Raw genomic sequence first — 27,425 nt, forward strand, 5'->3', positions numbered from 1 at the left:
TCCCGCAGTGGCTGCCCTGTCGGTCTCGGAGCTGCAAACCCCGCACGTAGCGGTTGACACGGAACGCGTCGGGCCAGTCACTCTCCACCACGACCGCCGTGAAGCCCCTCTGCTCAATCAGCAGCTGGGTCAGCTCGGCACGCTGGGAGAATCGTGTGTAGTAGGTGTCAGCGTGAGCACGTGCGCGCGTGTGTGTGTGTGTGTGTTTTTGGTGATGGGGAAACCAGGGGGGAGAACGGGATGAGGGAGGGAGAGGTTGGAAAAAGCACGCGTGTTACAGTTTTTTTTATACCTCGTGATTGCTGTGGCGTTTACATGCGTCACAGAGGCTTACAGATACAGAGGAGGAGGGGCATGTGTTGATGTGTTTTTTCCCTCCTTTTTGCCGTACATACCCGGTCGTAAAACTCTTTGGTGCCGTGCGATGCCTCCCCGATTAGCACGAAGCGCGCGGTGGCAGGAATGGCGTCTAAGATCCGTCGGTTGAGCTCTGGACGGTTGACGGCGGTGATGGCGTGGCGGCGGATGGAGTCGAGAGCTGCGGGTTCGTCCAGGGGGGGTCCGGCCGGGGCGGCGCTGCGGCCGCGTCGGCGGCTGGTCTGCATGGTCGCCTGGTGCGAGGGCGGCAGCGGTGGCGACGGTGCTGCTGGCGCGCTGCTGGCGGGCGGCGGCGGCGGCGGCGGCGGCGGCTTGGAGGTCGCGGGGTTGAAGGACGGCTGAGCAGCTGGTTGGGACACCGAGACCGCTGAGACGGAGGAGGGTGTGGAAGGAGGAGGAAGACGACGACGACGCGACGGAGAGCTTCGCAAGATGTGGCGGGTTGGAGGTGCTTTGATTGCGGGCAGGCGGAAAAGCATCTAATGCGCTCGGGGCGCGGCCGTAAGTGAAGTGTATCTGACGCCTGAATCTGCAAAAAAACGTTGTATGGTCTCGACAGCCTGAGCTGTTTGCTGTATACCTATTTCTATTTATTTCTTTATAACGCTCGATGTTTACCTACTCATTTGGTTTGTTACAAAACAATCGGCGCACAAAAGCAGGGAAGACCTCCGCGGTTAGGCACTCATACGGGCAAAGACTGCCTTGACTGCCATGGTCCGCGTCAGCAATGGACAAGGTTGCCTGCGGGGCCGTTTGACTGGAGGTTGTGGATAAGGAGGATACTCTGGACAGGAAAGGAAACTAATACCGCTTCATTTTTCTGACAATTATAGCAGGTAGAGATATCTCTGCGAAGCATTCTTTGGCGGATGGTAGGGACGGGACAGCTCGTTTTTGCCTGGCTAAGCGACCCACGGGTCATTTGCTGAGCTGTCTGGATCTCGAAGTCACAAAATTTGAAGCTCAGTAAGCCTCTATGAAGAAAGAGAGAGCAGACGGAGGCGGAGAGTGGGTACGTGGCGCCTGTTAACGTAGGCATTGTGAATTGGCATGTCCTGTCCAATATATAGCTTCGGAAAGATCCTTGAAATATAGCTGCTTAGGGTGAGAAGAGGAAACTTCAGCAATACCGGTCAGTTGCGCCTCGCCTCACAAGGGTATTGCAGAAATATGCCATTGTGCGACATTGGTCTCCAGGCAACAAGAAACATTGCAAAACTAAAGCTTGGTTTAAAAGTTTGGTAAATATCCTACGCACCCTGCAAATGACAGAACAGGATGATACAACACTCTAAACAAACCGGCAAAATCCCCAAAAGAAGAAACTTGATGGTGTTGAAAATAAAACAGATTATCATCCCGAAACACTCCCGCAGCACATCGTGGGTCATTCCGCGACAAAGCCCTGCAAAAGAAAATCCCATTTGGCCCGTTTGCGCTCACCAATACATTTCCGCACATCTATCCATCCGTCAATACATCAGAGCGCCCAGCCCTTAACCGGCATCGATGCGCGCAACAGGCTCGCAAAGGCAGCACCACGACGCGTCTCTCGGCGATACACACACGATGTCGACACGAGCCCACACGCTGCAAGGTCTGTTCGCTGTCTTTTACAACACGCAACTACGATTGTGCGATAGCATTTGAAATCCCGTATACACGCAAACACCAACGCCGAACGTACCGAAACGAACGCACTTGGGATATCACACACAGCGGGCGACACACCTCGCAACACACACTGTTAAGCAGCGGGGCAGCTGCCTGCCAGCCCTCGCATCTCCAGCTCAAATGTTCCGATTACAGTAACACATACAAAAACCACAGTTACCGTACAACACTTAGTCAACTCGCGATGCTCGTACACAAATCCTGAAGGCCAGAACCGGGAAACTGGCATGTCGTACTGTCGTACATGTACGGCACGACTATCCGTAAACGCAACGCAACCAACCCAACCCTGCGTACATATCCAAATTCACCGTCGCTGTCTCCGCCTCCCTCTCCGCAGAAGACACCAACCGAACAAAATTGGGAGACATACACACGCACACACAGCTCTCTACAGGTGTACGGTGGCCCCTCCCCAAAAACCTTTCGGTTGTGGTTTGTCATTCATCTCCCACCAACCAACTCTCAACCACTCGGTCCCATTTCCCCCTCCATTCACGAACGACGCAGCACGGAATGTGTGTGTGACCAAGAGACCAAACGGCTCCGATAGAAGCTCGCCCGCGGGCTCGGTTGGGGGTTCCAACAATCAATCGGCAAGGACTCCACTCTCGCAAAGACTTACACCAAAAATGGAGAGAAAAAATGGAGGGACAAAGCGCGCCTTGTTCCGAATCCCACTTAAATACGACGCAAAACGTGCTATACTGTACAGTCACAAAACTCGAGCAGCATGGCCGGGGGCTCTCAGTCGCGTATACATCCTTACGAGCTGGAGAATCTGTCGGTCATCCTCTTGTAAGGAAGGCAAACCAGGAACCAAGGAAAGGTCAAAAAGCGGCTCCACACCACCACAGCGGCAAAAGTAGAGAACACAAAACCCACCTAACGTTCTCCCCCAGGAAGAGGGGAGGGAGGGAGGGAATGTCGAAACCTCAAAAAGGAGGCCATACGCCACTTCGCCCTTCGCCCTACCACCACCACCACCAGCACCCTCTTCCCAGACCACTTGAACGCAAAGACCACAAAGACACAGCCTCAAAATCAGCAAATCGCTGTCTTCAATTCGCTGTCAACGTCCGCCTTCCTGACAACCCCTACGTGTCCAACTCGGATTCGCGGCCCAGTCCCAGCGCATTCCAACCAGCACTGTGTGCGCGGTGATGTGTTTTTCTTACCCCAAACAAATATCATTTCTCATTCTCATTCTCATTCTCAGCGGCGTTACGCGACGGCTAGACGCATCACCACCACCGTCACATCGTCCGTAGAGCCCACCTGCGTTCGAAGAACCATCGAAGCATCGCCCGGAGTGAATTAATTATTTGACTAATCAATTGCATCAAGCGGGGGTCACGTTAGCATGTGCGGGAAAGGAAGGAGAGGAATCCGCATTGGTCATGTGGGCCCACGGGGGTGGGGGTGGGGGCGGGGGGAACTGGGCCGGGATCAGGATTGTCATTGTTACCAGTGACACGGCAGGGCTCAACACGTCCCGATTACGTGAACTTCACATCACCAACACCAACACCGCCAACACACGTACACCAAGCCCTGCCCAGCTGCTATCTCATCCACGCGTTCAAGGAGATATCCCTCGATAAGCAAGCACCTGTCCAGCAACGCACATACATACACACACCTACATGCATACATACACATGCACACGCATATGCAAACTTTTCAACAACCCTCAACATCACCTCAGCACCCAAACTCTCACACATCCCCCACAACCATACACCTCCACATACATACATACATACATACATACATACATACATACATACATGCATGCATACATACATACGCACACACACACACTTCAGCACCCACCTTGACCGCCGCGGTCGCCAGGGCCTCCGCCACCTTGTTCAGATCAGCCCCCGGGGGCACCGCCGCCAGCACCTCCGCCAGCCCCTGGTTGTCCAGGCCCCCCCCACCACCCCGCTCCTCCTCCGCGAACAGACCGTCAGAGGCCACCACCAGCCAGCTGTCCTCGGCTGTGGCAACAGCAACAGCAACAGGAACAGGAGCAGTACCAGGCGAGGAGAATACGGGTCACTGAGGAAACCGCATCATGATGAGACTCCTGTTCAGCCCAACAGCACGAGGCGCAGGACAACGGGAACCCTCTCTCCCCCCATCCTCTACCCCGCCTAACCCCCTTCCCTCAACCCAACCCAATGCCCCTCCCCACCAACCCAAAACCACCGGCCTACATGCCGTGAGAGCTCAGGTCTAAACCCATATCACCCCCCGACCCCAACTACGTGGCCCACATGCCGCCGGCGTTGACGCACCCGTCAGCGGCGTCAACGTCGTGTACGGCTCCGCAATCACGCCAAAACCGCTGCTGTACCCGTCACTCCCCGCCGCCACACCCTCGAACTGCAAGGAGCCCTTCAGGTAGGCGTCTCCGAAGGCGCGGCTCAGCGCCAGCAGCCCGCCCACTCGCCATGTACCGCCCATGTACCGCACCAGCGGCAGCTTTGGATTCGGGTTCATGCGCTCGATCCGGATCCGCTCCTCCTCCCGATCCGGCACGTGGTCCTCCGTCAGCTGCACGGGCTGGCCGCCGCGAATGAGCACGATGCGCGCGTCGCCGACGTTGGCGGTGAGGAGAGTGGTGGAGGCGGCGTCGGGGGCTGCGAAGAGCAGGGTGTTGGCAGCTGTGGCGCCGCACTTGGACCCCCCCACGCCGCGCTCCCCCATACCCATGAAGCCGCCGCCCACGGATAGCAGCTTGCGGTCGGCGGCCAGGTACGCCTCCTTGATGGAGAACTCCGGCTGTGGACATACACACATACATACATACAGGGTTGCGCAGGGCTGTGACCCACATCACATCACATCATAGGGAATAACCCCTTGGCCTCCAAATGTGTGCGCGTTTGTGTGTATGTGAATGTGAATGTCGGGGAGGTGGGGGAGGGTGCGTGCGTGAGCATGTTCAGGGTGTACTTGTCGCTTTGATGTCACGTGATAGGCGTTGCAGCCGTACCAGAGGGCTTGAAATGCGACTAGCCGTGCGGTACGGCTTCACCTTCCCCGATGCCACCCACACGGCGCACATGTTGTGGGGGGCTACCTGGCTTTCCCGCACATCCGGCTAGAGCTCATCCCGGCAGATGTGCACCGATGATTGATGATGAGGTTTCGAACGTGCTGTCGTGGGCACCTAGCGGCGAATCGTGCCTTTGTTGGGAAGCCCTGTGAGCAGGGGATCTGTGAGTTGTGCGCGCTGCTCATCACGGTGAAAGATGAGGGTCATCTTCGTCTAAAATGCCCTTATGCTTATTCTGCATTGTCGCGAGTGCTCGAACGTAATCCCTAACAGCGATTCCGATATGAAGCCGATCATGAAGGACAGCGAGCAAACAGAACTGGCCCACCTGGCATTTGGCTTACACGCTCGTCTCTACACAGGCGGTCGCAGTTGACTAGTGTCCTGGTTTCCCGTGTGTGTATAATGCTTGGGTAATAGAACTTTTTGCGCAATATCATGACGTGAAGCTAACTTCTGGCTCTCAGGCTCTTGGGCCAATGGCTCGCAAGGGTCCGTGACACCTCTCTGGGTAACGCAACCGAGGTGTAACACACACACATATGCATGGATGTGTGTTTTTGCTTCGTGCGTGTGTGTATGTGTGTCCTTCGCGCGTTCGTGTGTATGTGTGTTCCTCATCCTGGTTGTCATTTGAGCACCTCATCAGCCTCCACACAAACATACGCGCGCGCGCACACACACACACGCAATGCTCGGCTACTACAATTTGTAAATCGGTGGATCTTCGCTGGCGGCTCCGATATTATTACATTTTTTGTGCTGGTGTCTCCCTACCTTGTACCCGTTACTCCACTCCTTTTCCACGACCTCAAACAGCCTGTTCTTCAGCCAGTCCGCAACCGCAAAGCCGCCTACAGAAAGTGAAGATGGACATTTACGAAAGCTTGAGACAAATTGCTGACGGGTAGTTCTAGGAGAAGGGGCAAAGCGAGGGGAATGGAGAGGGTAGACAAACACACAACGAGACATCCCTTGGCACACGAACAAACGCAGGCTGGTCGGAAGTAACAGAAGGGACATCGTGTTGTATGTACGGAAAATATGTTTAGGATCATGGGAGTAGTCGCAGCTCTCTGAACACGAGGGAAGGATGAGTAAGAAACCGTAAGTCCGGTCCGCACCCAAGCTGCAAACACCGCTGCACTAGGGATAGCGCATATCCTAAAAGATTATCCTTAGGACCGTAGTAATCATGTGCACAACCGAGGTAGTAAAGCGGCCCCAGCGACCCACCATGGCCATCGTAAACACCCGCCCAAGCAAACGGCTCGCCCGCCTCGCCAGGAGCCGCGATCTGCATAGGAGAACATCTCGGAAGTCACCGTGGTGGTACAGATTGCAACGAGCCTTAACGGCAAGGGAACCGCTCCGCCCACGACCCTCCGACGGAAGCATACCTTGACATCGTAACGGTCCTGCAAAACATTATGAGGCCCAAAGCATTTGTAAACAAAACTGCGTCGGTATGATGTTCAGCAGAGATGCACAAAAGTCCTGTACCTCATTAACCTTGCGCGAGGTGCCCTTTACAGAGTACGCGCCACTGCCGGCAACGAGAACACGAGCTGGTGGTGCGCTGGTAACAGGCTCAGCCGTGGCTTTCACGCGGACGCAGTGAGGCCCGCGCTGTGGACCGCTGGCCCGGAGCACCTTCTGCTGCGCTGAAAACATCTTTAAAAAGGAAATAAAAGGAAAATAAAAAGGCGCAGGCAGTAGGCTCCAAATGTATCTGGTCTTGCCCGGTAAAAGACCATCTGCGTTGCTTGACATCAACCGCCACAACCGACAGAGATTATCAACTTCCAGTATGGTGCAGAACGCCCAAGACTAATTCTTCATGCTGCTTTGGAACAAGAGCTGCTGGATATCGTGCACACGGAGGATTGTAGGCAGGGGCCGGCTGCGGCAAGTGTCTATGTCGTCCGTCATGGCAGGCGGATCGAATATGCCTAGCGGCCTGCCTGCAACGAATGGGCTCTCCATGGAGCTTTGGCAATCCGTTCAGAAGGAAGTTTACATGTCGCTGCACGATCCCTTCGTGCAGGGATTGGCACAGGGCACCCTTGACCGGTGCGCATCCATAACGCCTAGATACATAATCCTCATACAGCATAGGTGTTGTGCATAACAACCTCGAATCCTTTCGCATCGCCCTCATATGCTGGCATAGCGATGGTCGCCTACCCGCAAGCCCTCCCACCGGGGGGTCTTCCCCGGTCAAACTCGTCACAGCCCCGCTCTCTCCATACAAATTCCACTTCCTCCCAATCTTGCGCACGTGGGCTGCCCATTCCCATCTGGGTCCTGCCTGAACCCAGGGCCTTCCCTTCCTCTGCCCCGAGCAAACCCGAATCTTAGTCCCCCGAATCTCAGTCCTTCTCTCCCCGCCCCCTGCGCCTAGAGCCGGCTGGCATTCTTGAGCTTTCTCCATGTCGCTATCCTCGCCTTCCCCATTCTTTTTCCCTCGGTTTCCATTTCTTTGATGTACTTCTTTTCCTCCTCCTCCCGTCTGTGACTCCGCGGCGTATAGGCGCGCTTTCCAGCACTACATAGCCCAGGACGCCTACTTCCTGAAATATTTCGCTCGTGCGTACGGCATCGCGCTGAGTAAGGCCCTCGCCCTGGACGACGACACCTTCGCGGTACTGGGCCGTCTGCTGCGGGGGGTGCACGAGGAGCTTCAGCTGCACGGGGTCTACGCGGCGCGGTGGGGTGTACACCTGCCCCACCATACACACACGCACACGCACGAGCACACAAAGACACGCACGGAGGTGCAGGTGCCGGGGGCCCCCAGTCCGGAAACATCGTTCCCTGCGTACGAGTGTATCGGAAATGGTGGTGGTGGTTGTGATGGTGGGGACGGTGGTGAGGGTGTCGTCGTTTTTGATGGACCCAGTGCTGCTACGAAGGCCTACACAGACTTTCTAATGGAGGTGGCGGAGGACGGGGGACAGGTGGGTTGGGAGCGGGGTGGGGGGAAGAGGGGGGGGGGGGGTATGTGTATTTGGGTGGGAAGAGGGAAAAGAGAGGGACAGGCTGGGAAGGGGCGAACCTCTTTCATCACCTTCGTTCCTCCCCCGTCTGCTCCCCAACTACCCCAAAAAACTCTCTCTCTCTCTCTCACACACACACATACATACATACACACGCGCAGCCCTCCTCGTCTCTACTCGGCAGCAGGACGGCGGTGTAGTGGAGATCCTGGCGGCCATGTTGCCGTGCTCCCGACTGTACGGCTTCCTGGGCTGTGCGCTGAAGGCGGCACACGCCGGTGCTGGTGGTGGGGGTGGTGGAGGTGCTGGTGGTGGTGGTGGTGGAGGCGCGCCCAGTCAGGGAGAGTACTGGGAGTGGGTGCGGACCTACTCGTCTCCGGAGTACCTGGTGGGTGCGGTGCGGGGTTGGGGGGTCGCGGAGGTAGTGGTAGTGCGGGGTTGGGGGTTCGGGGGGCTTGGGGGAGGAGATGCGGGTGGTAGAACAGGTGAAGGGAGGAACCCAGAGTGGACGTTTTCCCCAGGTGTGCGTGTTGGTGCGGGTGAGGGGAGGGATGGGGAACACATGCAGGAAACAACAAGAACAACAAGCAACTGCCGGCAAAGTCCAAAGTCGCAAATTGCTGACACGTCCAAAGCTGAAGGTGTAAAAGTGAAGGTGGAGGGAGGTGGGGGGAAGGGGAGGGCCGCTAAGCGGTGGAGAGGGTATGTAGGAGATAGGGGCAGAGGAAGAGGTTGCGACGTAACCCATGCGTCCTTCGGCTCGTCCCTCCTCCCTCCCTCCTTTCAGTGGCAGCAGACGAGGGGGGTTTGGGGGGTATAGGTGCGACACGATACCCCGGAAAGGGGGGGCGCCCTGAAGCCGCGTGGGGAACCACATAAGGCCCATGGGTGGACTGGCTTTCAAAATACAGCTCGTCATTCTGGGGGGGGAAAGACCTATGGGGGGGAAAAGGGGGGAGCTCCCCCCCCAGCGCGCCACGGTTAAGAAACAGCTTATTAGCAGTCGGACTCAAAAGCTTATTTATCGGTTTGGAAATAAATATTTTATATATCCCCCCGAACGAGGAAAAGCGCTAAGGCCCCCTGGCCCCCTCCCCCCCCCTTTCAGGCCATCCCCGCGTTGAAGGAGGCTGTTTTCGACCGATTGGCGGTTCATGCGGACAGGGGTGAGCGAGTAGAGTAGTGCGTGGGGGCCCATTGGGGGGGGGGGAAAAGGGATAGTGAGAGGGACGCGTGTTGGGTTCTCCTCCAATGTCCACTAATCCAATCCCCCTCCCCTCCACCCCCCTCTTATTATGCACTTCCTCCCACGTCTCCTCCTACCGCTCCTGCTCAAAACCAAGTGGGTGCTGTCACCCACCGTTACCACTGCCACCCACACAGCCAAGTTGTTGTCGCTGTACCGACGGGCCATGCAGCTGGAGGCGGAGTTCTTCGCAGCGCAGCCCTTCTCACCTCCGCGACGTGAGCTCCGGGGGGAGGGTGTGGGGGAAGAGGGTGCGGGGGAAGAGGGAGGCTGTGGGGGGGTAAGGTGTGGGGGGAAAAGTGGAACGTCATGACGATCATGATGGCCGATGATGACATTAACAGTTTGGGGCAATGATGAAGATGAAGATGGTCACCGTGGAATGAATGTTCTACCGATCCAAAACTTTAGTTCTTGTTTCTATTTTGTAAATGCACGTATGATTTTTCTTTCATTTGTCCTACCTGCAGCTTTAATGATTTATTTTCATTCATCCATTCCCAGGTCGCATCGCCGCACTGGTTATAGATTTCGATGAGACCTGTACGGCGAAGGACACCGTCGGGGGCCTTATGAGGCTGGCGGAGGCTGCCGCGGCCCAGGTACATGCGGGTGCGCGAGGGACTGATGTCGTGCGTGCGTGCGGGTGGAGGGGAAAGACGAACCACGTGAACGAGTGAAGCTGCTGCCAGGGCAAGAGTGTACCAGACGTAGAACTGACCGACCGGGGGGGAGGGGAAATTGTGGGACTGCGGTCGCGAGGAGGAGGAGGAGGACACGACGGGGGGCAGTGGCGCTCCTCCTGGGTTCGTGAAGGCCAGGGGGGGGGGGAAGAACATCATCGGTTCATCATCGTGTGTCACGACATGTAAATCGCATTTCCCGCCCCCCTTCTCGGTCTTTCCCCCCTTCTCGGCGAGTTCGCGGCCTTCAAGGACGCCTTCAACTGGTCAGTTCTGCTTCTTGTACACCCTTTCACTTGTTTGTGGTTCGTCTTCCCCCTCCCGGCCTTTTCCCCCCCCTCGGGCGGGCCCCCCCCCGGGACCTTCCAGGGCCGCCCAACCCCCGGCGACACGTCCTGGGCTCGAACCACGCTCGGTGACCTGGCTGCCAACTACCTGGCTCGCCAGGGGGAGCTGCTGCGGGAGATACTTCCGGAGGAGGTGAGAGGGGGCGGCGGGGGAAGAGGGGGAGGAAGTGGAAGGGGAGGGGGGACTGCATGGGAACTTAGAAGCCTACGCGCTCTAACTAATACCGTTGTTATACCGTTATAATATTTAACTAATTAGGACCCGAGGACACCCGCCTGATACAAGAAGGCAGTAGGCAATGAGAGGTACGGTCACTTTCCTGTTGCTGGGGGGGGGGAGGAGGGAGGGGAAACAAGGGGACGGCTTTGGGGGGGGGGATGTGGACACCAAACCCAACCGCAGGACGCCCCCGCTGAGCTCTACACCTTTGCTGTCCTTACTGCTGTTTGACTGCCTGTCCGTTTGCTGTTTCGGTAATGGTGCTTGTGGTGGTGGTGCTGCCATCGCACCTGTCGTACTACCTATTGCCATGGAAAGCATCCCGACGCTGAGTCGTACGACGCTGAGGGGTTGTCGTCCTTCCTGGAGCGCCTCTCCGACTTTGACGAGCGTATGAACCTGGTGGTGGAGGAGAGCGGCATCCTGAAAGGTTCGTGAACGATGGAAAGAGTGGGATTGGCGGGAGGTGGAGCGAATGGGATGAGATGCTGTGAGGAGGGAAAGGAGGAGGGGGGGGGGGAGGGCCATGGCTTGGGAAGCAGGCCGCGTAGAAGAAGAGCTTGTGGGAGGGAGGGGGAAGAGGGGGAGGAGTGAGGTGTGACGCAGACGAGTGCGGTCACTGCCCACACGCATTTCCCCATTCACCGTTGCTCCCTCAGGCTCAACGGAAGCGGAGGTGGCGGCGGCGGGTACGACAGTGGTGTTGCGACCTGAATGCCGGGAGACGTTGAGGGCGGCGCTGGACCGCGGTACGTGTGTGTATGTATGTATGTTGGGTGGGGGGGGGGAAGGGGGGGAAACGGTGGCTGAGAGGGCGAAGAGGGCTGAACCTGGCTGGGCAGAGAAAGAGCGGCGCGTAGAGGGAGGGGGGACGAAGGGGCGAGCGCTCTCCCCCGCCACTTTTACGACTTCCCTTCCCTCTCTCCTCCCCCACCCCACCCCACCCTAGTACACTTTTTTCCCATAGTGCCCCCCTGGGCTCCACCCCCTCCCTCCGCACCCCCCACCCCCCAGGTATCCCCGTGGAGGTGGTTTCGGTGAACTGGTCCGATGTGTTCGTGGGTACGGCACTGGGAGCGCCCCTGGCGCCAACAGCATGTCGTACGGAGGAGGTAGCCAATGCGCAGGAGGGCGCCCAGCACCAGCACCAGCAGCAGGCGGCGGCGGCTCTCCGAGACACGGCACCTCCTGGCAGATCGCCGTCTTCCGCCTCCGCCTCCGCTGCCAGTGGTGTGCGACTGCGGTGTAATAGCCTGCAGGTACTGGGGGGTTGATGGCGGCGGTCGTGGCGGTGGTGGCGGCGGAGGGACTGTGGGTGGTTTAAGGGCTTGGGGGGAGGTGGCGCCCGGCGCCTCCGCGGGTTGGCGACGTCACGTGCGCACCAGCACCAGCACCAGCACCGGTACCGGTGCCTGTCCCCAGGGTTACGCGGAGGGAGAGCTGCCTCCCTGGTCCCCGTGGACTCCGTGGTCGTTTCCAACAAATGCTAGGTGCTGGTGCTGGTGCCGGTGCTGGTGCTGCTATTGCCACTGCTGGCTGCTACGATTACCACTGCAGCGACGGCTTCAGCCGCCGCCTTCCTCGGCTTGCATCGCCGCCTTCCGTATCGCCTGAATGCATTGCTTGTATGTCCGTATGTCGGTGTGTGTGTATATATATTTCCCCCTCATTTCCCCTCACGGTATCCCCCCTCAGATCGGCCCCGACGGCTTCACATCTGGCGCGCTGGTGAAGCGAGTGCAGACTGCCAGGGACAAGCGGCGGGAGCTCCGGGCGGTGATGAAGGAGCGGGCGAAGCGGTCAGGGACGGCCGCCGCAGGGCCCCCCCCCGCAGCAGCAGCAGCAGTAGCCGGTGGCGCCGCTGATAACAGCGGGAGCGCCGGCGGGGGCCATAGCGATGGCGGCGATGGCGATGGCGGGGGCGATGGCTTGATCGTGTACGTGGGTGACTCGACGAGTGACCTAGGGGCGATGTTGGAGGCGGATGTTGGCGTGGTGGTTGGCGCCAACCGACTGCTGCGCCGTGTCGCGGCGCGCTTCGGCGTGCGGCTTCGGCCGCTTGCAGCGGTGCCGCTGGCGGCCCGTGGGGGCAGCTACTGCGGCAGCAGCGGCGGCGGCGGCGGCGGTGTGCTGTACGAGGCTGCGGGTTGGGAAGAGATCCGTGCGTTCCTATTCGGAGTGGAGAGCGAGGCGGCGGCGGAGGGGGCTCGTGGGGGGGCGTCTGTGGGGCCCTCCGAGGGGCAGGTGGTGGCGGAGGAGGAGGGGAAGAAGGAGACGGCGGCAGCAGCAGCAGCAGTGATAAAGGGCAGTAGCACGGAGGCCCCGGCGGCGGCGGCGGCGACGCAATCGCTTCCACGGGTGCTCAGTATCGCGGGCTCCGACTCCGGTGGTGGAGCTGGCATCCAGGCTGACGTCAAGGTGGGTACGACGCATGCCGTACGATCCCGTCGTACAACCTTGACGTGCCAGACTGTGCTGCCGGCACGAAGGTAGTTATCTCCGTGACTGACCGTTTAACGGCGCATGTGACTTCATGCAACGTTTGCGGAGCCGCGACCGTGAAGACGCAAGTGGGGGGGGAGTGTCGATTTTGCGGTACGGCGGCACGACGCTGTGTACGAGATGATGCCGGCGCTCCTTATGTTGTCCTCTGGTTGAGGACTCCGCCTTATCGTTTATATTATAATTATATCATACGCTATTGGTCTACCACGTACGTATGTATGTATGTCGTTACAGGGTGGTTATGCTTCACCAGTGGCCCCCTTTCCCGAGGCAGTTCCCTGCTCTCCCCTGCTAGAGGGGCACCCTAATTCGTTCACCCCATCCGACTTCAGAATGTATTCGCTGGGTTCAGCAACTCACCACCAGCATCCAACCAATTCTAGCGGATCAGCGGCGCCTCAACTTAGTTCCTGATCAGCTCGCAAGTTGATATTATCACGTCCTACACCGTCCATAAGATGGGGGGCCACCTCCCTTTTCAACACTTCTCAAACACCCGAGTAGTCGGCAAGCGGATTTGAACCCGGACACTCCGGGAGCAGAAGTCAGGCCTTAACCTCTGCCAGCTGCCTGCCTATGTATGTATGTGTGTCGGGGTGTCGGGGTGCAGTTTCCCTCCGCAGTTTCCGCTTTCCCCCTTTTTTTGTTGGTTGCGTTTTCCATATTCTTATCCCCCTGGCCCCTCCCTTCCCATCGCCCGTGCTTTTTTAGGCTATGTTGGCCCGAGGGGTGTTTGCCATGACCGCGCTGACGGCGCTCACTGCACAAAACACACACGGTGTCAGTGCCGTACACGCTGTACCGCCCGAGTTTCTGAGGCAACAGATTGACGCTGTGTTGTCTGGTAATATGCGAATGGGCGCGGGTAGGGGGGTAGGGAGAGGGGATGGAAACGGATTAAGGGGCCGGTGTGTAAAGGGGTGGGGTTGGGGTGGTTGGGGGAAAGACGAACCACACACGATTGAAGCTGGTGGTTGGGGGGTTGATCCTCCTTTGTTTCCTACTGCATCATCACCATCATTTTCACCATCATCATCATCGTTATCATCATGATCAGGATTAGCAGCTGCACTGCATTGTATGCTCCCCTCCGCACCGAAACCGGAACTGGCATTTTTTTGCTGTTTCACCCCCCCTGGATGAATGGTTGCACCCCCCCTCCTGATTTCCCTGGGGTCATTCCCCCCTCCCCCTATTCCTCCCTGTCCTCACCCCTTCGACCTGCTGAACCCCTCCCCCGCCGTACACAGACCTAGGCGCAGATGCAATCAAAACTGGGATGCTGCCCAACGCTGAGGCCGTACACGTGGTCGCGGAGCGTGTACGGCACTACCGTGCAGCCGCCGCCTCATCACCTTCTTCCGCCTCCTCCCCTCCCTGTGCACCTGCAACCCAGCTGCCACTGGTTGTGGACCCCGTGCTGGTGAGCACTAGCGGACACAGCTTGGCCGAGGGCGGTGTGGCGGCGGCCTTGCTCCGAGACCTGCTGCCATTGGCCACACTGGCTACACCGAACATTCCAGAAGCGGAGGCCCTGCTTGGTGCGTTCGTATGGGTGTGTGGGTGGGCGTGGTGGTCGATGCGGCTGTGTGGGATTGCGTCTTCGCTTGCTGGATTTCTCCTGAATTTCTGAACCCCTCGCCCATCCCTTAGGATCTGCATCCTCGCCCCAATACACCCCCCCCCCTCTCCCCTCAACCCCCCGTCCCCGTCAGGTGCCGGCTCCATTCAGACAGTGGACGACATGAGGCGGGCGGCTAGGGAGCTGCAGCTTCGCACCGGCTGTAGCGCAGTGCTGGTCAAGGGAGGGCATCTGAAGCCCGTCTGCGGGGCAGCGGCGGAGGCCCCGGCGGAGGTGGTGGACGTGCTGTACGACGGCGAGCAGATCCACGAGCTGCGTGCCGCATGGGTCCGTACAGAAAACACACACGGCACGGGTACGTGCCTCCGTTGGGGGTTGGACGGTGGTTGGAGGTACGGGGATTGGGGATTGATTGGCTCAAAGGGGGTTTTAGGGCAACCCCACGGGGCCCAACCCCAAGCTTAGCAGGTGATAATGAAGACATATGTCCCGTGTGATGTTGTAGACGTATATAGTGATGTATGGGACAGGGGGGTATATCTTCACCCTGCGGCCGCTACCCGGCGAAACCCTGCCTTCCCCGGTATTTCGGGGCACCCTCATCCAGTCACCCTAGTCAAGTTCTCAGTGGAATCGCTCAGGTTCCGTACCCACCACCAGCATCCAACGGAATCTGCCGGATCGCCGACGGCCCAACAATGTATGGTTGTCCCTTCGGCTAAACCACCACCATCTCCTTCTACAAGACCACACCAGGAGAATCTCCTCTTTCTCCAGGGGCGGATTTCTCCAGGGGCGAAATTGTTTCTCAGGTCGTATGTACAACACGTATTTATCAACTTCCCTCAAACACCTGAACCCACAGGATGTACACTGGCCTCAGCTATTGCAGCGGAGCTAGCCAAGGGGCTCCCACTCCTTGCCGCCGTGACTGCCGCCCGCACCGCCCTCCATGAAGCCCTGCGAGCCAGTGCCGCACTCAGCCTGGGAGGCGGAGTGCAGAGACCCTTCCATCACCTCCACTTAATGACGCCGGGTCCGCTGACGGTGCCGGCGGCGTCGGCGGCGTCGGTGTCCTCATCGCTGCGGCGGGTCGATCTGACGACGCTGCGGCGGCAGCTGCGGCTTTACGGTGTCACGGATCCGTACTGCAACAAGAAATGCAACAGGTACGCACGACAGCAATACGGCGTTACCGTACGTGCTGGACTCTCACTATGTCTTTCTCTCCCTAGAGTCCCTTTTCCCTCCCCTTTATCGTCCGGAGGAGCTCTCTCACACCCACCGACACACACCCCTGTCTCACAGCTTTCACCCGCGCTTTCACTTCCCCCCTGGCCTGGTCTGCCCGGCCTCTCCGTGTCGTACAGCCCTTGTCGTACAGTCTTTCCCCTTACCGTTTCTCTTTTTCAGGACATTGTTGGAGGCAGTAACGCTGGCTGTGCGGGGTGGTGCCACCATCATACAGCTCAGGGAGAAGGACACTGACGGGGGAGACTTTGCTCGGGAGGCGGCGGCGGCGCTGAAGGTGCGGTGCTGGCTGGGTGTGTGTGTGTGGGGGGGGAAGAGTAAAGTCCGCTGCTGTGGGACCAAGGTGCGGTATATGTGTATACACATACGATGGAGGCAGAGTGCACCCTAGAAGTCCTGCTGATGCATCTTTGCGGTCCGCTTGGGAAAAAAAACAAAGGTGAAAAAGCCGGAAGCACCGAGAAGATGTGGTGATGGAGGAGGGCGGCGGTTACGAAGGCTCACAGCAACACGGAGTCGTACACCTTTTCCTGACGCCTTGACCAGGTGTGCCGGCAGTACGGAGTTCCGTTGATTATCAACGACCGAGTTGACGTGGCGTTGGCGGTTGGCGCTGACGGGGTGCATGTGGGTCAGTCGGATCTGCCTACGGCGGTGGTGCGGGCGCTGATTGGTGAGTTAACCTGGTCTGCATTCAAGCATTCATATATATATGTATATACACACACACACACACACACACACGCACGCACGCACGCACGCACGCACGCACGCACGCGCGCGCGTACGTACACGCGTGCTCTTACTCTCGTGGACTCGTGCTCCCCCATTCACTCCCTTCTTGTCTCCGCCCCCCCCCGGCTTCTTCCCGGCAGGTCCCTCCCGCATCCTCGGAGTATCCGTCAAGACGCCGCAGCAGGCCCGAGACGCCGCCGCCGCCGGGGCCGACTACCTGGGGGCGGGGGCGGTACTTCCCACGGGCACCAAGGACACGGACGTCATCGGACTGGAGGGACTGGGGGCGGTGTGTGCTGCGGCGGCTCCGCTGCCCGTGGTGTCCATTGGCGGGGTGTCAGCCGGCAACGCGGCCGATACCATCCGAGTAGGCTGTGCGGGTGAGCCCTTGGTGCGGGTCGAGGATGGGTTTGGGGAATGGGCGGGGCGGCGCCCAAGCTTCGCACCCACGGTTGCGGGGTTAAGTGCGTTTAGAGATGTATGGAATGAAGCTATGTACGTGTGAAAGTAATAGGTTTCAACTGCAACGTGTTGAAGTGCCGCCCCTGCTCTTGCTCTCCTCGGACGCAGGCATTGCGGTGGTGTCCGCCATTTTTGGGGCGGAGGATGCAGAGGGGGCGGCCAGAGCACTGCTGAAGGTTGTTGATGATGCGCTGGTGACTAGAGATGCAGACTGAATCGCAAATGCCAATTGTTTTTTATTTTGTTAGGTGCAGGTGCATACACCATCGCGCTGGCAAAGGGAACGTTATTAAGACGGGACCCGAACCGTTGGGCCGAGCGCACAGGCTTCACATGCGCATAGATCAAAGCATTTGCTGTTTGTCACGCCCCCTACTACTCTTTTTACCACCGCGCTCGATCCAACGCGTGCTGGCAACCCACCAACAGGGGTATCCGTGGAGGGCTACACATTGGCACACACCGCGGCAATAGTATGGACGGGATGATGCGCCATCACTGAATTCGCCAGAATCCTTGCATACGGCACATGGCCACATGTCGCATCCACGGCGTACGCTATCATAACTGTCGTGAGTTGTACAGAATGTTCGTGTACAGAAAGTTCCTTCCGTATCCGTAGTTAATTTAGCCAAGGCGGATAGGAGACAAACATCTTAAGTTTCTTAAGCGCCAACATAATATAGTCGAAACGCAAAAGAAAGAGGACAACCTCATGCACACACCACATGCTACTATAGCTGAACGTCCCTCCCCAACTAACTCAAAAACAGCAAAACCCGATGCCGCAATCCGTACCATAACCATACCAACCCATAACCATAACCATACCAGACACACGCGCAACCCTTTTTCTCATTGAGCCGGACGCACAGTTAATCGCGACAACATGCACTGCTGCCCCTTTCAGGTGGGTATCGCGCACTAGAAAACATACCTGCTACTACATAAAGACGACGACGATGAGATTAGATATTGAGTGGTATCTGCGTCTGGTACATTAGAAGAAGCCCACCACCACAACCGCCGCAGCCATCCTCGATCCATGACCATTCCCCAAATCGACTGCGACTGGCGCAGCACACTCCAGTCCTGATTCAGTTCAGCAAGAAAGGCGCCCGAGATTCCCAATCCACCTCCACCTTCTACCAAGCAGGTAGCATCCGAGAAGGATACACCCATGCGCTACGGGTCCTGCAACCTCCCCGTCTCATCCACTCGCCACTATCCACAGCGACTTCCTTTTCCTAAAGCACCCTTTCCCGCGACAAAAGCAATTACCCGCCGGTTTATTTTCCAGACAGAGAAGAAGACACAGGCCCCAGCTCAGAACCGAAACCTTCTTCGATGCTCAACGTCAATAACTCAAGGCGAGCTAGCCGTGCCCTCTTCCGCGAGACCCCAAAAGAGGCGCTCCTCATTTGGCCGTCAGCTGCTTCTCGGAGCCCTTGGGAGCTGCCCCGTTGCCATTCCCGTTGCCGTTACCGTTGGTAGCCACCGCCACGACGGCCGGTGCAGCGGCTGCCGCGAGCTGCTTCACAGCCGGGAAGCCTGTGCGGGCGGTCCAGTCACCGAAGCCCTCGTTGGGGCGGCGGTTGGCGAGCCAGGCTGCAAAGATAGGCTCCAGGAAGTTCTCCAAGTCCTTCACCTTGACCCTATGATTAGCAATGCAGATAAATTTAGGATGAGAAGCAATGATTGAAATTCATAATATTCAGGACCGGCAGCTCAAAAAGGTGCGTGTTGTAAAACATCAAGCAACTCGGAAATTATTCTGTAAAAAATATTCTGTACTTAACCAGCCGTGCCTACCTTGAAAGTCATGAACTACGACTACACACTTGTGGATTCCGAGGTCACGGCCCACTCCTTGCCGTTCGACAGGCTCACACTCTTCTCACACCTTCCCACAAGCATTCCGGGACACACATCCAGACCGGCAGCACACGTACCTGTCCGCGTACAGCTCCGCTAGCCGCGTCTGGTTGCCATTGCCGCCCAGCCAAATCTGGTAGCTGTTCGGGCCGTCACCCACGAAGCCCAGCTCCGCCATGTACGGACGCGCACAGCCATTGGGGCAGCCCGTCATGCGCACGTGCACGAACTGGTCCTCAGGCAAGCCAACCTGCAAAACCCATTCGGACATAAGTTATGTCTCCAAGTTCTAAACAGGTACAGGCAAACATGCGGCGTGCCCTCCCCTCCCCTTCAAAGTTCATACTTCCCCTATCGCCGCGAGTGCCCCGTCTGTTTGCCGCAAAAAATAGAAATACCACTTGCCAGTCGGAAGGCGAAGAGCAGTTCAAATGACGAGTGGCAACAATTGATTTTGCTCTGCGCCCTTCATCATCCTCACTGTGCAAATTCCTCCCGAAGCCCCTATCGCCTTACCCCCCCCCCCAATCCCTCCAGACGCACCTTCGTGAGCATGGTGCGGATGCGCTTGTTGATGTCGGGCAGTGAGCGCTCCGCCTCGGTCACCGCCAGACCGCACAGCGGCAGCGCAGGGCAGGCCATCGACATCCTGATAGCACAGCAGGGATGAGGGGAACGACGCGTTCACTCCACCACCCAACGTCACCTGCTGTGGATCTTTCATTATTGTCATCGGCCTAAGTAGCAGTTCTCTCTGCCGGCCCCGACAAATAACAGGCACCGTGTATTCACAGTTAAGGCAGTTAAGGCTTTCCTCCCCACCACCAAGTAGTACCTGTCGATGGAGTCCCAGTCCACAAGCTCTTGCACTCCGCCCGCCCGCAGCATGGCCATGATCTCATCCTTGTTAGCCGGGTCCACTTCCCGCAGGATGACGTTCTGGTGCGGGGTCAGTGTCACCGGCAGCTCGAACTTCTCAATGACGGCGCGCAGCGCCTTCTTCTGCTCGCCCTTGATGCGGCCGTTCTGCAGCAACAGCAAGCAGACGAGCACAAGCACCCGAGCAGACAAGCACGAGCACGTCACAATGTGCAGCAAATCAGGACGACAGCCTAACAGGCGAGAGAACAGGAGTCCATGCGTGTATCAGCTTTCACTCTTTGTCTCTTGTCTTACTGCTCCACGATATTCATTTATTTATGTTCGATACCCAGATGATCAAGAACCCAAGTGCCCGATTCGCTGCTGCCGCTGCCTCGCTCAAGCGAGCCCCGGTCTTCAGCAGCCCCGGTCTTCAGCAACCAACCTGGACATAAATGCCGTAAAAGAGCTTGCCGTTGCCCTGCTCGCCCCAGCCCAGGTAATCCTGGTACTCCCAAGTTGGCATGGGAACAAAGCCGCCGAACTTCTTGCCCAGGTACTGCTCCACCACAGACCTGAGGGTTGCGGGGTGTATGTGGGTTGACTTACGCGGGTGAGGGCGAGGGCGGTGTAGGCGAGAGGAGCAAACGGGCACTTGCACACGTTGCGCTATGACGCGAGCACATGACCGCTCGAGAGGAATAGAGGTAACACACTGCAACCAGCGACGCGCCGCAGAGTGTTACACGGGAGTCCTAGTAACGGAGCAGTAGGACATGAATAGATAGCTGCCGAGAAACACAAGACTCCTCTCGACCTGAGTGGCGAGGCGAGGTGAAGTGAGATCATTGGTGGAAGCACCAACTGCGTGCTAGACACACGGTTCGGTCCGGCATGGAGCGGGTCCAACAGTCACGGTGCAGCCGTTCCAATGCTGTTAAATGCCTACACAGGACATCACATCACATCACCCTAACCAAACTGCATTCCCGGCTGGGTTTCTGCCCTCCCGCTGCCCAGGCTGATCCGCCCCCACAACCCACCGTCCTCAAAAGCGCCCCACCACCAGCACCAGAACCAGCACCACCAGCACCACCAGCACACATACAAACCCCTAAGTACCTGAAGCGGTCAATGCCCCACTCCGCCACGAGGTACTTCAAACGCGCCTGCTTGCGGTTATCGCGGCGGCCGTAGTCGCGCTGCGCCGCCACCACCGCCTTAACCGCGTGGAAGATATCGTCCTTGTCCACGTAGCTGTGCCATGATGCCATATCACACATCACGTCACGTGCAACCAGGGCCCGGAGAAAACACCAGCAGCACTCAGGAACGGCGGGTCCTACTTGGCAGCCACTAGTCCACTCATTCGCTGGGGGCCCCTTTTCAAGCTGCTTGAATGGATTCGAGATAGCTAGCTACACACTACCCAGCAGCCCAGAGCACCGGTAGGGAGAAAGAGAGAGTTAAATGCTAAGTTACACACGTCCCTTTCATGTGTTCCTACGTGCTGATGACGGCCGCATAGGAACCCCTGAGGCGCATCAGTCTCTGGCATCTCATCAGGGTGGGGTCAGATCAGGTAATGCATCCAGAACTGGTATGTGATGGTATGCGGGTCAGGACCACCGCCACCACGGGTGGCCCTGCGGTGTGCCACAGAGGCGCTGCTACTTACCCCAGAGGGTCAGCCAGACGCGGGAATGTCTCATCGTCTCGGTGGGTGCGGCCCAGTCCACCGCCGACCGTCAGGTTGTAGCCAATCACCTCGCCTGCAACAACACAGCAGTGCATCACACACCGCACAACATACATATACATACAGCGTCGGGTCAACAGAATGCAAGGACATCTTTTCATGTTCCCGATCAGCCTCGGGAGCATCAACTGCGCCTTGAGCAGTCTACGGCTCTACGGCTCTGCTAAGATGAATGCAACACGACATGTGGCATGTGCGCGCAAACCCCAAACCCAATACGCCGATACAACCCTCCATAAAAACCCTGTGGCATTTTCTCCTCCTCATTTCGCAAATTGCAGACCTCTGGCTCTCGCCCTCCCCCAAATGCGCACCCACTCGCTCACCCACCCTTATCATTCGATACGACAATGACGCCCAGGTCCTGAGTGAACAGATCCACGGAGTTATCGCCCGGCACCGTCACCGCAATTTTGAACTTGCGCGGAAGGAACTGCGCGCCGTAAATAGGCTCCGGGGAGTTCTCAAAGTTGGTGCCAAAGCCGTTGAAAGCACGATCCGCCGTCACCTTGGGGTCCTGCACGATCAAAACAGCAAAACGTAGCTGCGGCTTGAATTGCTCTGGATGTACGTCCTAGTCCTAGCAGGCAACGACGCCATGCGCTGGTCGCTCTCCCCCAGCACTATCGATCCGCCATCAACGCATTCACGGAAGAAAAGCGGTGTGTGTCCGAGTCCTCGCACCCCCACCCATCCCCCGCACCCGTTCAATATCCCTCTCAATGCCCAATACTGCCATGCATTGCTACTGCAATTAAAATGGACACATCCCAGTGAAACCTTAAAGTCCCTGAGAACGCTCAGCTTCGCAAAAAAACCCAAACACAAGGGAAACCGCTGGGACGGCCCAACTTGAAAAAGACGATCCCAACTCGCCCTCGTCCATCCTTCCCTGTGTTTCAGGCCATTAGCTCCGAGCCTACCCCTCAACCCCCATCCCAGCACACACGCCTCATTCACTGCCTCCATGTTACCACCCATGGCACCCTCGCTCCGGTATACCTCCTTCAACGCGCCCGCCAGGAAAGGCGGCGGCGGCGGCGCTCCCGACCCAAATTGTTATTGGTAACCTCCTCACCCGACCCGGACATCGTGGGCCTTGGGATGGAGCACGGCCCGCCGCACACTTCTTCTCCACATTGAGCCTCTGTACGCAGCTAAAGGTAGCAAAAGAGCTGCCTGCAGGGCTGCAGCTGACCCTCCTGACCTTTGCTCCCACACCCTCTGCCCTTCTCCCCCTTTCCCCCCACCCACCGGCAGTTCACTTCCCACTTTCTTGCATGATAACCCCCCTCCACACACGCACACACCCAAGCACCCACGGGACACAACCCACCCACCTCCTTGTAGATCGATACGAACTTCTCGCCATCCAGCCACATATCGTAGTATGCGCCCGACTGGGGCGCCAGAAGGTCCGCAATGTCGTTGGCCAGCTGCATGGCACGTTAAACGGGCAAAAAGCGGTTGGGAGGTTTCAAAAAGGCGGGAAGGCTGGAAGGAGAAAGGGCCACATGCGCACCCACCCAGGTCATCGTGTGAAATTTAAACTGATAAGCTTGGGGCAGAAGCGGGACAGGAGAGGCGGCGATGGTAATGGAAGTATATTGTATTGATCGTGGGTATCCGTGACGGCTTTGCTGTCTGTCGTACCTTCTGTGCGTGCACGTACTCGGGCTTGTTCAGGTACGGCGCGGCGGGGCCCATGACGTTGCGGTTCACGTCACCGCATGCAGCCAGAGTAGAGCCCATGTTCTTGATGACCGTTGAGAACACGGTCTTCAAGTCGTGCTTCAGCACGCCGTGCAGCTGATAAGCTTGGCGAGTTGTGAGGCGGAGGGTGCCATTGCCAAACTGTGTTATGGAGAGGATTTAGGCACCAGATCAGCGGCGGTTGTCCAGGTTAGGGGTGTCCAGCTTAGAACGGGCCCGGATGCAGGAATGAGGCGTGTCGATGAGTGCCTGGTGACGATGCCAAAATGAGTCAAGGACGCCACAGCTGCAAAGCTGATGTCACAGACTTGCCAAAGAATGATAGGACATGTTTTCGACGAGGCATTCCTATACAAGGACATCTGAAGACCAAGCCACCAGGCCAATCAGGGCCGACATACCCATGCACGCCTCGTAATGGTGGTACATTATGCACATGCATTTCCTAAATTGCACCATCCTGCAGGAGGGTCTATGCGACACGTCATGCGCACCAAGGGATGCTGAGATAACTGCGATTTGTCCCACCAAAAAGGAAAATTCTATGCGCACACCAAAGAATGAAGTCGCATAAGGTCATTTAATACAAATGCTTACTGACGGTCAACAGGCACTCGCCGGCGGCGTGTTGCATACGAGACATTATGGCCCAAATGTTCAATCCATGTTATGCTTCACACACCTTATCAGCAAGCTCATCCATGACCAGGTAAAGCCGGTTTGGGACAATGCCACCGGGCTGGCGAGTGCGCATCATGAACATGTATGCCTTGCCAGACCCGAAAGATCGCTTCTCGCGGTGGTCTTGCTGATAAGAGCCGTGGAACTTCATTAGCTGGACCGAATCCTCCGTGATGTAGGTTTTGTCGTTAACCAGCTCCTCCATGAGGGGATGCCGAAGATAGTCACTATTCTCCTTAATGATCTCCACTTTGCTACGCTTAGCCAGGCGAGACGCTGGGTTCTTGGAGGGCGTGGCGACGCTGGTGACGACCAGCTGGCCTCGGCTGGGCCGGCTCAGGCCTGCCGACAGCTGCTTACCGGCCAAAGCCTGCATAGTGATCTTCCAGAAAGTATTATGTTATAGTATATTTTATACAGAAATCAAAGGAGAAGCAAAAGCGGCAGAGGAACGGCCCACCTATTGGACTTGGCCCCCGCCGCAGCAGGTATTATAAATGCGAAACGTAATGCCCCGCACGGAACGCCGTACAGCATCCCACGAACAAAAGGACCACGTCTGCGTGCAATATTCCACTCCAAAGACCACTTCAAGGACAACATCATCCTGATTGGAAAACATATCATATCACAGACTCGAAGAAACACCATCCATTGCCCGGCACTAGACAAGTTGTGCCCCTCTCGCACAGCCCCGAAGATGAGTACGGCATGTTCCCCGCAAGCATAATTCCAGCTCTGCCATTCTTTGTGCATAACATCGCACACTGCGTAAGTTTTCATACAGCTGGCTTATAAAACTTGCCTCGGCAATACCAAACCCCATGCTTTTAGCACCTAAGCATTTAAGGCAGAGGACACCAATGCGCATCTCCGAAGGATACCTGCTACTCAGCATTACCATCCCCTGGAGTTACGTATGCGTGCGTCAATCCCCCCGCGCATCTGACCTTCAACCCGGTGCGATTATGAGTATGCCATGATGGGAGGCCATGCAGACACTCGCACACACCGCCTGAAAGGTCCCCCCTGGTCGCCTGTGCACCTGGTGTCTGCATCTTCGGCACCTCAAAACCCAACTACTTTACCCCCGGACATTCAGTCCTGTAAGCCCGGGGGGCGTCGATGTAACCGGTTGCTGACTCACCCCCGCAGTTCATATTGATGCCCCTCTTGGTCCCTAGGACCCCCTGAATGTTCTCGTCCTGGAGGCGTCCTCCTTTCCAGCCACGGACGGATCAAGGGTATTTATTGCATAATGTCTGCTATCTCCACACGCATCTATCTATACACACGTGCTATCCGGCGTCGGGGTAAAGTGTGGTAATGGTGGATGGTGCTGTATGGTGTGATAGATCGTGGAAATGACAAAGGGGGTCAATTGGCCCAGAAGCCTCCCACTCTGTAACAACATTTACACGTGCTATCCATGCTCGCTCCAGTAAATGTTCGTGACTGGGTCGCCTGCTAACTAACACAACAGAGCTAACTGATGTCCACACGCGTGGTTACGTAAAGGAGCCATTAGAAGCATTGGTTTGTTTGCAACAGAGCTTTTGCTGCAAGTAAGGAAATGATGAAGGTGGCCATCTGGGGAAAAGCCATCGTGGCGGCATGAGAGGCGCCCAAAGGTCTTCTACGGAGAGTACAACGAGCGTCGTCTGGGTTCCGGAGGTGGCGGCGGAGGTGGCGGCGGAGGTGGCGGCGGAGGTGGCGGCGGAGGTGGCGGAGGAGGTGCCGGAGGAGGTGGCGGCGGAGGTGGCGGCGGAGGTGGCGGCGGAGGTGGCGGCGGAGGTGGCGGAGGAGGTGCTGGGCCCGACTGTCGGGTGATCTCTTGATCGTGATCGTGAAGGACGCTGAAGGTTATATCCCCCAACACCACACGCTATTAAACGTGTATGCGGAGACCCTGACACGCGCGTGCAGTTCACTGGCTAGGCCGGGCAAGGCTAGGCTGGGCTGGGCCGCTAGAGGGGGAGACTGCAGGGAGCTGGACAATGGAAGGTTCCTGGTCCTCCCCATGCCTGCGGCCTCCTGCCGCCTCCTCCTGGACTCAGGCACCGGGTCTGCTGCGGCCTTTCTGACGGCCGGTATGTATGTTTTGATACATGTACATATGTATGTATGCATGCATGTATATATGGATGGATGGATGATTTCGCCTGGGTTCTGCAGCCGCTCGGCGGCGGCCACTTCCCTACCCTCCACTGCCGGCCTTGCCGCCGCCTGCCGGCCAGCCCGTCTTATAACCCGTACAGCGCCATGTGCGCCCGGGCACAGACATACATGCGTACCTACAAGTAGCGATGAAGTGCAATGTTGTAGCACGCGCTGGGCCAAAGCAACTTTCAGGACTTTCGCTTCTGAGCTGTCGCGATCGAGAAACAGACAGAAATAGATGTGGGCGGGACACAGCAACCAAGGCATAAAAAAGGCATATGCCGCGCCTGCGATGAGATTAAATCCGATGGAATTTGGGATGGGATTCGGGCGATCCATTATCCTGAACTGCAAGCCATGGCGGCGCACAGCTCGGATGCGGAAAAAGGAAAACGAGTTTAAATCTTCCATCCAACCGAGCGTCTTTAAAATCTTCCCGCAAAGTTCCCTCATGCAATATGCAAAAACACTCAAGTCCGAGCACCTCCGAGGCTCCGTGATTATGACGTCACCAAAGGCGAGCTGACCGCGTACGCAAAAAAATCAACTATAAAAGCGCGCCGTCGCCTGTGGTTACGTCTGAACAGTATTCCTTAGCATCTTCACCACCATCCATTATTTCCTTGTGCTAAGACAAAACTCAACAAGGCGCAGCAGCGGAACGGCAGCGTCAGCAGCTGCGCAGCGCCAAAAGCATCCATTCTCTCCTAGTCACAAACGATCGCGCGCAAAACCGCGCTCAAGACCACAGCCGGCCTTAGACGCCTGGGCCATGCCACCCCCCGACAGCTCGTTTGAGAGTACCGTGCGCCCGCAACACGACCAACAACAAAATGAATATTCGCATATCCAGCGCAAGCAACCCCACCTTCCCCTCCACCGCCATTACACTCAGTCATCATCTCAACAGCAGTCCCCAATTGCTCGGGCTGCTGCGGGCGCCCTCCTGGAAACCGCCAAAAGCTCACCCGTACTCAAGGTGAGTCAGCGCGTGTGTACTGGCGGGCCGGCTGACGGGCAGACTGGTACCATTTCCCACACCATAACTGCTGCTACTGCTGCTGCTGCTACTGCTGCTGCTGCTACTACTGCTGCTGCTATTACTGCTGCTGCTGCTGCTGTTACTGCTCGCCTGCTACTGCTCGCCTGCTGCCGGTGCTGGTGCTGGTGCTGCCACTACCTGCCTCCAATCCCTCCCCCCCCCCGTCCACATCCCCATACCCC

General features: G+C 57.5%; 6 protein-coding genes across 6 annotated transcripts in view; 3 read left to right on the forward strand and 3 right to left on the reverse strand.

Moving 5' to 3' along the window:
• Positions 1 to 1,420, reverse strand: part of VOLCADRAFT_89045 (uncharacterized protein) — a gene marked incomplete at both ends in the record, with an annotated part of 7,964 nt that extends 6,544 nt beyond the window's left edge. Inside the window, 2 exons of the mRNA XM_002948755.1 lie at positions 396 to 745; positions 1,297 to 1,420. Of these exons, the coding sequence (XP_002948801.1) occupies positions 396 to 745; positions 1,297 to 1,420 (474 nt within the window). The remainder of the gene's footprint in view (positions 1 to 395; positions 746 to 1,296) is intronic.
• A 1,234-nt stretch (positions 1,421 to 2,654) lies between these two features.
• Positions 2,655 to 6,425, reverse strand: VOLCADRAFT_104013 (uncharacterized protein; the record flags this gene model as incomplete). The annotated part of the gene is made up of 5 exons (XM_002948756.1): positions 2,655 to 3,333; positions 3,892 to 4,058; positions 4,359 to 4,845; positions 5,900 to 5,976; positions 6,359 to 6,425. The coding sequence occupies 5 exons, from the start codon at positions 6,423 to 6,425 to the stop codon at positions 3,280 to 3,282; spliced, it is 852 nt and encodes a 283-aa protein (XP_002948802.1). The 3' UTR covers positions 2,655 to 3,279.
• Positions 6,426 to 7,070: 645 nt separating this feature from the next.
• On the forward strand, positions 7,071 to 17,367 carry VOLCADRAFT_89047 (uncharacterized protein; the record flags this gene model as incomplete). The annotated part of the gene is made up of 20 exons (XM_002948637.1): positions 7,071 to 7,195; positions 7,656 to 8,082; positions 8,309 to 8,509; positions 9,230 to 9,287; positions 9,505 to 9,585; positions 9,872 to 9,969; positions 10,420 to 10,530; positions 10,936 to 11,047; positions 11,277 to 11,366; positions 11,632 to 11,876; positions 12,313 to 13,035; positions 13,834 to 13,987; positions 14,373 to 14,443; positions 14,519 to 14,663; positions 14,838 to 15,059; positions 15,570 to 15,873; positions 16,118 to 16,232; positions 16,502 to 16,628; positions 16,831 to 17,070; positions 17,261 to 17,367. 20 exons carry the CDS (start codon positions 7,071 to 7,073, stop codon positions 17,365 to 17,367), a joined length of 3,756 nt encoding a protein of 1,251 aa, XP_002948683.1.
• Positions 17,368 to 17,717: 350 nt separating this feature from the next.
• Positions 17,718 to 24,417, reverse strand: VOLCADRAFT_104014 (uncharacterized protein; the record flags this gene model as incomplete). The annotated part of the gene is made up of 11 exons (XM_002948757.1): positions 17,718 to 18,807; positions 19,105 to 19,277; positions 19,571 to 19,676; positions 19,863 to 20,053; positions 20,334 to 20,463; positions 21,011 to 21,145; positions 21,567 to 21,660; positions 21,978 to 22,164; positions 22,988 to 23,083; positions 23,301 to 23,501; positions 24,043 to 24,417. 11 exons carry the CDS (start codon positions 24,415 to 24,417, stop codon positions 18,570 to 18,572), a joined length of 1,926 nt encoding a protein of 641 aa, XP_002948803.1. The 3' UTR covers positions 17,718 to 18,569.
• Positions 24,418 to 25,655: 1,238 nt separating this feature from the next.
• Positions 25,656 to 26,345, forward strand: VOLCADRAFT_89049 (uncharacterized protein; the record flags this gene model as incomplete). The annotated part of the gene is made up of 3 exons (XM_002948638.1): positions 25,656 to 25,867; positions 26,099 to 26,131; positions 26,279 to 26,345. The coding sequence occupies 3 exons, from the start codon at positions 25,656 to 25,658 to the stop codon at positions 26,343 to 26,345; spliced, it is 312 nt and encodes a 103-aa protein (XP_002948684.1).
• Positions 26,346 to 27,034: 689 nt separating this feature from the next.
• Positions 27,035 to 27,425, forward strand: part of VOLCADRAFT_89050 (uncharacterized protein) — a gene marked incomplete at both ends in the record, with an annotated part of 4,611 nt that continues 4,220 nt past the window's right edge. Inside the window, one exon of the mRNA XM_002948639.1 lies at positions 27,035 to 27,180. Within this exon, the coding sequence (XP_002948685.1) occupies positions 27,035 to 27,180 (146 nt within the window). The remainder of the gene's footprint in view (positions 27,181 to 27,425) is intronic.

Source organism: Volvox carteri (genome assembly GCF_000143455.1).
Source record: "Volvox carteri f. nagariensis unplaced genomic scaffold VOLCAscaffold_11, whole genome shotgun sequence".
Classification (NCBI taxonomy): Eukaryota; Viridiplantae; Chlorophyta; class Chlorophyceae; order Chlamydomonadales; family Volvocaceae; genus Volvox; species Volvox carteri.